We start from the raw sequence: 9,371 nt of genomic DNA on the forward strand, positions 1-9,371 counted from the left end.
AAATAGTGGTTTTGGTGCAAAAAATCTGATTTACTATACTTTTGCATCTCCCTTTCAAATATATGTAGAGAACCCTCCAGAGACAAGTTCTTAAAGCACTTGCCTATTTCTTCAGGTGGCATTCTTGGGTGTTACCAGTTCATGGTGAGAGGGATACGTGTGATTATCTTCTTCTTCCTGCAAACCGTGGAGCATCTCCAAGGCTTAGATAAATTTCTGTATTTTTTTAATTGAAGGAAGCCTAAATTTGTAACTGGCTATTATGGAAACCACAAAGAACTACCCAAAGCTACAGCATGTGCACAGGTCCAGTATTTATACTTTACCTGTCTGCAGTCTGGGACAATGGGATCCTTCAGCTGAAGCCATTTGAAATGTATGGATCTAGATTAAGACAGTTGTTTCAAGCATTCTTTACAGAGGTAGTTGCTGGCAGGGGGCACTTCATCTCAAAGTCTGTCTGCATTAATGTGTCTGAGATACCTCATGCACATGAAGTAGTATTTACTCTTTCATTTCCCTACTTTGCCTCCCAGTCTCTCTCCTGGTTGGCATGGGCCAAATCAAAACAGTTTAAAGTCTAGATTTTGTAGAAATTTTAGTTCACAGGAATGTCAAATGCTTGTTTTTAACTTAATGAGGTAGAAATATTTGCCTTTTTAAGCTTCTTGGGAGTTTATACTTCTGTGGAATTACGATTACTGACATCTTTGCGTTGCCAGTGGAGGCAATAATTAAGTATATAACAACATTATCATTAAAATTTTCAATTAGTTTCAAGAAGCAAAGTCTGGGTGATCTCTCGTAACTTAATTATTAACTCTTTTCCTGTATCCCTGTAGTGCATATTCTGTACCAAGCACAAGGAACAGTGGCTGAAATTTTGAAGTGCTGCTTTTCAGACATTTATTCATTGTACATCTGTTTCAAGGTGGGTAGGGTTGCTTCGAATAGAACATCAACAATATGCAACTGTATTTTATGCATATTTCTTTGTTTTATAAATTCTACATTTAAAAATGCCTTGAAGAAGTATTTTTATAACCTTGATGTACAACTTGATGTACTTGCACAGAGCTGCTTCATGCTATTAATTCATTTCCAGATTTTAGTGGCTGGTTTCCATTAGAAATCAAGCAAAATTCAATGCTGCAACATCTCACGTCAGTGTTCCAAAATCACAGAATGGTTGCTCTCCGCCCTAATTCTCTAGAAACCAGAGAACTGCATGTAACCTCTGCTGCATTTGATGTCATTTGTTTTCCTCTGCTGCTGAAGCTAAAGTTTATTTGTTCTTCAGCTTTTTTTGGTGCATCAGTAAATAAAAATGTAATATTCAGTAATATGTACTTTTATACTTGAAGTTGTTAAAGTGTAGTTGTGGTATAAAGTTGTTAGTGACAGAGAAAATATCTATGCTGGGAAATAACCTCTTTCTTAATTTCTGAGACAAAAACTTTACTAATCCATTCCACTGCAGGTTTTAAAAACTCAAGAACTTCAGGCTTTTTACTTTTTATGTGAATTCACGTGTGTTGTGGAATTGGAGTGAAACAGTTAAGGAAACACATGAAAGCATGCCATTGAAAGAATTCTTGTGACTTTTTTATTGCAGATTAGGTAACACATTTTCATAGGGAGATCTGGCTTTGCTGGACATTTCCTTGAGTATGAAGCAATTATTATCAGCTAGCACTTCCCTCTCTGGGTACCAAACTGCTTGGGCTGTGCTAAGGCAGTGTTGGGGAAGAGGGGGGTCTTTGGGTTGTTGAGAGAAGTGATCCAGGAGGAAAAATACATACAGTTAAGCACAGATAGAAATAATCTTTTTTTCACAGCTCCACATTTCTCTCTCCACTAAGTGAACTGTTGCCTGCTCAAACTCCTCTGATCAACAGTCATTTGACCCTGCTCATTCTAGAACTTCATCATCCCTTCTCCCAGCATTGAGCTTTGAGATTCCTGTTTCTCAGTCTGGTTTCCAGCCCAGTTAGGCTTGTGCTACATTTCTGATAATCATGATGAGAAAAAAGCGTGTGAACATAAGATTGCCTGTAGGATGACCATTAAAGGATCACCTCCCTGGCCACTGAGGGACTGTGCATACTGTCTCATTCAGGGTTAATGTAGTGGTGCTTAGCCTGGTCTTGGAAGATCAAAATTTTACTAGAAGGCAGTCTGTATGTGAAGATATTCCAGAGGAAGCAAAACTGTTCTGCTTTCAACATGAAAGACAGTATTATTCTGAATAGCTGAACTCTGTGGTACATTACTCATGGGTTATTAGAACTTCTGCTTCATCAGAAGCTGTTGTTAATTTTTACTACCTTGCTTGTCTTCCAGCAGATTTTGAAGAGAACTAAGTGTTTTGTCCACAAAGATTCCCTTGCATTAATTTTAGGGACTCCAAGTGTCTCCAGATGTCTTTGTGTTTGTTTCAGCAAATCTTCTGGGGCTAATGAGCAATTAGAAATTCATTAAGCCTGGAGAAATACCAGGTCACATTAGATGCTATTATTCCAATCTAGCTAAACAGCAATTCTGCTGGGTTAAGTGGGCAAATGGACACACCTGACTGCTTGTTTCTGCTGCTTTATGGGCTGTTAAACGTGAGGACTCAAACCCTTGCTATGGATCCTTTTGCCTGAGAGTCCTTAAATCAGTAGTGTGTGTTACACACACACAGGGAATTCCTGTGAACTGTGACTCACACTAAAATCAGAGTATCCAGCTGGCCTGCTGAAGGATAGCCATGGTTCTGGAAGCTTCTCTCCCTCCTTGAGTTAGAGAAGCCTTCAGTATGAAACAACAGATCCTCCTAATATTTTGGAATGAACATTTTTAAGAAACTTGTGTTTTTAAAAAAAATATTCAACTGGAATAGTCTTCTCCCTGAAGGTATTAAAAATACAAAAGTTATTCACACTGCACATGCAAACTCTTCTGGGTAACTTCTATGGCAGGTCTTGGACAAGATCCTGTACTGTTTCTTGAAAAAGTGTAGACTGCAATCTGTGCAGCTGTTTCAATTGCTCATTTGTTTCCCACAGCGCCCATTTGAAATACTTCACCTGTGAATAAACTCATGAATGAGTAAAGTGTGGAAGAGCACTGAGTAGTAATGGACTCTAAGCAGAAGCACTGAATTGTTAAACCTTGGAATCATTAAGAGGAAGGCAGGAAGTAAAAGCAGATTTGCTGTCATTCCTAATATGTATGAGCGCAACTTGATTTCAATACCTTTACAATGCTGATAACCACACTCACATCCTGAGTTGTTTACTGGGCAACGTGATTGAGGTTTCTGTTTCAGAAATAGAATGTACTTCTACTAATTAATATAGAAAAGAATTTAAACAGTTTTGACTGATTTTTTGGTACAATTAGGACACCAAGGGAGTTCAGAGAATAATCAATTTTTCCATATTAGACTACCTGCAAAATTACTTGTACTAGTTCTATGTAGATACTTGTAACAGAAGAGGGTTTAAAACCTTGAGTATGTTCTTCCCCATTTGTGACAGTGATCTTAGAAGATCATGGACAGACATCCTTAATTCTGTAGAAAGTTTGACCAACTGTAGCTGCTTCTTACACAAGCAGATGCTTTCTCGTGTACAACATGCCGAAGCAGAGGTTTTAGATCCATAATGCTTTTTCACACTATGTGGAATTACATTCATCTTGTGGAATGGCTTTATAAATTTCATTAATTTCCAATGAGATACATAATTTCATGTGAAAATGTATCACTTTTGAGTAATCTGGATGACTAGGCATGAAAGGCTTTGGACAACTGTAGTTCTGGCATATTCATGAAAATATTAAGGGCTTCTTGTAGGGATCATTCCCTAGAGGGATGCTCTCACTTTTGTGTTATAATCTACTCAGGCTTCTGTAGACAAACTCACCAAGGTTCAAAGGGTTGTGTTTCACCTGAGCTACCACTGTATGCAGCTTCACACAGTAACCTCCCAGTTTTCTGCCAGTGTGGGGGGCTGCCTGTGTGAGATGAGACGGACTTTCCTGCAGCTGGGCTTTTCTTTCATTGATATATCTCAGTCTCAACCTCTGTGGTGTGAAGAGGTTGTGTCATTCAACCTGATCTGTGTAAACCCAAGAAACAAAAACCCAGGTCCTGGAGGCTAAAATGGAACTGAAACTAATCTGTACTAATAAAAATAGGCGACAGGCTGAGACTGAAAATTATTTCAAAGACTGAATTCTGGACACGCAAAGCCTTGTTGTCAGCTTTAGGTATTAACATATTTGCTACTACAAATCAGGCATTGTCTCTCTATGGGCATCAGATAATCTGATGTCAGAAGCTCAGTCACTGACATGCTGCCAGCTGCATAAATACGCTTAGGAGCATCTAAGCAAAACGTGGTGGATTCTGACATTTGTTCATACGGGTTAAATAGCAACAGGTGTCCTCGTTCTGACCAAGTTCAACTGCCATACTGAATAGGCCACAAACCTTATAATCCCTGAAATCAGAGTTTCTAGGCACCACATTTCTGCATTTGGTCACTTACCCACTGTCATTTTGTTTCCAAAATCTGAATAAAATGTACCCCTCAGTTTGCAAAATGGTTAGTGGAAACAACAAGTGTATAAAATCGTCTCTGAATTTTGTGGTGAGTTACATATCAAAGTTGTGTCTCCTCCCTGGTGTCTTGTCCCACTGTATTGCAGAAGCTGTTCTTTCGGCTGGGTCCAGCATTTGGAACATAAGTCAATGGATCAGGTCGGATCAAGTATCTACAAAAAGAAATTACAGCTGTTACAAAACAATGTACTGCAAGCCAGGGTACGTGCATGGAGTTGTAATGTTGAAAAGACTTAAGCAAGACTTAGAGACTTGCTTTGAAGGTGCTTGGTTTAGCTCCTGTGGTAGCATTGGTTAGTTTTTTTCAATTTAAAATACAGAGTAAGAGGAGGATGACAGGTTTATAACATTACAAATATATGTATTATGTATTTACTTGTGTATTTTAAGTCTGTACATATATAGTATAATTAGGTATCTCTTTAAATACAAGTCTCCGTATTTTATTATTTTGCAGGTCTTGTGATTATTTTTTTATGTGTGTGCTTTAACTTACACTATATCATTCAGCTCTAATCTTGTATCTGGAGATGGGTTGATCAGGATGTAAGAAAGGGTGTTCTGATGATCATTCATTTCGTCTAGAGGACAGGGGGGAAAAAAGTACCAAATAAATTACATTTACAAATTAATTGGGAGAAGCATTACTTCTGACATATTAATTTGATGAAAGTTCATAGAGCTGTAAAAAAAGTGTCTGGTGTCAGTGATTTCAAGTAAGTTTAGCAATTTCTTTTCAACTGTACCCATATTGAAACTACCGGACATTATTATCTTTTGAGTTATCAGCTCTAAAAACATCTTTTTTTCTAATGTTTTAAAAATCTGTTTTTTCTCAGTCATAGCAATTTGAATGTAACCCAGTTTCAGTGGATTTACCAGTCTGTCCTGCAGCTTAGGTAAGTTTGTGGTGAGCAGGGACTCCTGTGCTTGGCTGGCATCAAGTTCAAATGATAACCAAGGTTAAATGCAGGTGTGGTATTCTCCTCCATTTCCAGATTTGGTCAACATAAACCTTTTTTTCCCCTTTTTCTATTTATCTAGGAAGCACTTCCCTTTTATCACCTGTGCCAAGGGCTTAAAATGTGAAGGCTGTATTAAATGGAAGTTGGTATGTCTCTTGCATTTTTAACTGTTCTAACAATGGGTTGAAATGAAGGCTGATAATTTTTATTTTTAAGGTTTAAGCTACACTTTTGTAGCTGCTATTGCAATATCTTTTGTATCATTTTCTCTTGCCACACTCCTTGGGCTGCTGCAGTGAGACTGGTTTTAATCTTAGACTAAAGAGGAGAGGCAAAAGGAGGAGAAGTGCTTCTGTGTTAAATCCTCTTTAGCTTTTTAGGAAAATGTGTAACTCAGATTTAGATAAAGGTAATCAGGTAAAGCATTTAACTACCAAGATTTTGCTGCTTTGTAGATGGTATCTTATAGTCCTAAATTTGAGTGATGAAATGAGTATTTACTTTTGGCTTTTAACTAGGATTTGAAAGGAAAAGCAGGAACACACCAAAGTTTTCTTGTTACTAATATAAATATGAATTTAATTTACAAAACATTTTTGTGTTTGATCCAATGTTATTGTGGTCTGTGAAAGCCCTGGAAAATATTTAGCCCTGAATCTTTCTGCAGAGAGTTGTAGAGAAACATCTAAGAAAGAAGGCATAGAAATTATCCAGATGGGGTGTGGAATAAAGAGCCTGTATTTACATATATAGAAATTCCTGGTGTTTCTAGGAAATTAGAACCCATAGTCCTGGGCTTTCCACCCAACATGCTACAGGGCCAAGGCCAGAGAAAGGCAACCTGGCCAGCTGTGGTGCATGTGTTAGGAAGTGTTACAGAGCTCTTGCCCATAGCTTAAAAACCCCTAAACAATCTTACAAACTAAAAAGCAACCTGACATCAGCCTTGCTGGAGAATGATTTGGTGGATAAAAATGGCACTTAAAGACTGAGTGAAACATGCTTTCTAAAAATGACTTTCATATGACACTTTGGCATTATTTTTGAAAATTGCGTCGAAAAGGCAACATCCTTCACATATAAACAACGCCCCGCCTTGACATACGAGTGAACTTCACAATAGCCCTGTCTTCATCTTTATTTCAGGAGGCTTGTAGAAATATGGTGCAGCTGTTCAATGACTGGGGAATGTTTATAAACTCAGCATACACATTTCATCTACTAAATATAAATGTGACTGATATGCTGCCTTATGAGCCCTTCCATCTCAGCATAGGAATGGGCGGTAATGGAATGCATTAAAAACACTCCAAGTTACTCTTGGTAAATGAAAAAAAACCCCAAACAACCCAAACCTAAACCAACAAAACAAAAAGCATTATCATAAACTTAGTATTTTGTTTTTGGCTCCATCACTTCTTACAAGTAAGTTCATCTCACACCATACTAATGCTGCTATCAAAGTACTGTAATAGTGGTACCGTATCCTGCTGGAGAAAGGCCCAGGTGCTTCATTCTGTTCTTCACGAGTTCAGCGAGCTCCTGCCGTTCTGACCTCCTGTAGAGGTTCATCCTCTGCTGGTTGATCTTCTCAGCAGTTTTAGCAGAGTGCCTGGGGGCCCTCCTGCTCAGGCGCCGTGCCCACTGCATGCTCTTCCTGCGCAGCAGCGGGTGGTCGGACTGGTCACTGGAAGTGGAGTTCCGGTGATTACCGCGGCAGCTGAACTGCTCTTTGGTGTCTTTGGTGTCCTCCCACTCCTCCACGCTGATGGAGATTTGAGACTTGAAAGGAAAATGACAAGCGAGATGAAGGGCTGTATTAAAAGGAAGCAGATGAAGATGTTCTCTCCTCTTGCCGACAGTGCAGTTGGATGTGGGGTTTGGCTGCAATGGAGCTGAGGGGATTGCTAAGCTTTGTACTTAGCAAGTGTTCCTGAACTGGGCACCCTTCACTAGACTTGGACTTCTCATGTAAAAAGCTCATTTACAATATAAATACATTTATCAAGTGCAAAAGCAGGTAAGTGTTATTTTGTCCCCAACTGCACTAGGATTCTGAGAAGAGCAAATTTAGCCTTCTGATACTGCCCTTCCTGAATCTAGGAATCAGTTCTGAAGGATTTCTCCACTTTCTTCCCAGTCTGCATATTTTCAGGATTCTAAGTAGTGTAACTGCTTTTTACATGCGTGTTGTGGATTCATTAAGTGATGGTTCAACTTTCAATACTCTCTTAAGACCACAGGTAGAACATGCCTGTTAACTCTATCTCAAATTCCCAGGTCTTCCTGACCTTCCAGCACACATGAAACAAGGATGCAGCAACCTTCAGTGTGATTCAGGGCGCCTCTTGTGAAAGTGGTAATTGATTCCTACCTTCAAGAATAGTGATGTTACTCATATAGTGACACCCCCCTTCCCCCCCCCCCTTAATTAAGAGCCAAAATCTGTTGCTGTGTTTTCCTTATACCACCCAAATAAGACCAATGGTATGTGCATGTACAAGCACTGAAATAAGACAGGTGGATGGACTACAGGTGCATTTCTAACATACAAAAGTCCCTAGAAAATATAAGAGGAAACATTTCAAAACATAACTGTTAAGATAAATTGTTTCAATGTCTATTTTAGATTTAACGAGTAGTTTTAGTTTCTAGTCTCAAAACACTTCCTTCACGATCCTGAGCTCCTCTTGTGCTATTTGAACGTCTTTTATTGACATTGGAATAGCGAAGTCCTTGCTGGTGTCAGTACAAGCACATCACCAAGTGACTGGTCACAGATTTCAATGTGGTGAGTGTTTAAAATAAATACATGAAGTATAAAACAAAGATGATGTGAATGAAGAGGCTGAGTTTATGTGAATCCCCTCAAACTGTGTTGGTAACGATCAGCGAATAAAGCAAATTTAAGGGAGGAGCTACTGAATGTCCTTTTCCCACTAACATGAAATCAGAAATCAAGATTCTGTTGACCTCATCAGTACCTTTCTGTAAGGGGCTCACCACAGAATCTGTGAGGTTTCTGGAGTCCATAAAATAGTATTTGATATGAGTAAGCTGGATACAGTGTGAAAGATACTTATATTTTTCACTTTTGCACAAATTAGATTTTATCTGTGTAAAAGAAAAAAGCAACAAACAAACCCAATCAAACAGCAAAACAACCAAAGTCCATAATTAAAAAGAACACTACAGATGATTATGTTGTAACACTTCCAAGTAAAATCACATTTTTAATATTCTAGACTAGGATCTTGCAATAAGCCTCAAGTAAAGACCAGCTAATTTATTGAGGCTCTTCAGCTTACTCTGCAATAGAAAAGGGATTTTGTGGGTGTTTTTTTTTTAAACAACCTGATTTTTTGAAGTTTTGTTACTGACTCCATGGATGTTAGGGCAGAAGAGAGAACCTGGATCCCTTTGAATAGGAATGCAATTTGATTTTGTTGTTTGTTGGACTGTCATTTTGGGTTTGTGTGCATTTTACAGCAAGGGCTAAAGCAGGCAGAGTACATCTCGTAGGAAATGGTTCTATTTATGGGTAGGAAGGAGCTATTTGTTATGAAGAAATCTCATACAAACTGAGTGTAGAAGACGGTCTTGTTTTGGCTTTCTTCCTGCCTGCATTGGCAGCTTTCCTGGTCGAGCTCTTGACAAAACAAAAACCAGACTTGCTGACAGAAGTAGTGTAAAGGCAGAGACCAATCATCCATCACTATGGGAGAGTTTGTCACTTTTTGAGCCAGAGACTAAATGGAAGAGGCCAAGTGAAAGAACAAGTTTTTTGTTTCTGT

General features: G+C 38.7%; 1 protein-coding gene across 3 annotated transcripts in view; it reads right to left on the minus strand.

Annotated features, from left to right (window-relative positions):
• KCNT2 (potassium sodium-activated channel subfamily T member 2) overlaps positions 1–9,371 on the minus strand; it is a 131,610-nt gene that overhangs the window by 13,269 nt on the left and 108,970 nt on the right. For 2 of the 3 annotated variants that reach the window (XM_066192271.1, XM_066192270.1), the window contains 3 exons: positions 7,059–7,359; positions 5,109–5,193; positions 741–4,764 (listed from right to left, as the gene is read on the minus strand). In XM_066192271.1, coding sequence (XP_066048368.1) covers positions 4,653–4,764; positions 5,109–5,193; positions 7,059–7,359 — 498 coding nt within the window. In that variant the 3' untranslated portion in view covers positions 741–4,652. Of the gene's footprint in view, positions 1–740; positions 4,765–5,108; positions 5,194–7,058; positions 7,360–9,371 lie in introns of those variants that run through there. The other variant, XR_010722424.1, reaches the window with a different exon arrangement.

The sequence above is a fragment of the Chamaea fasciata genome, unplaced genomic scaffold, assembly GCF_029207755.1.
Source record: "Chamaea fasciata isolate MVZ Bird 193981 ecotype frontalis unplaced genomic scaffold, bChaFas1.0.hap1 SCAF_10, whole genome shotgun sequence".
Taxonomy (NCBI): Eukaryota; Metazoa; Chordata; class Aves; order Passeriformes; family Sylviidae; genus Chamaea; species Chamaea fasciata.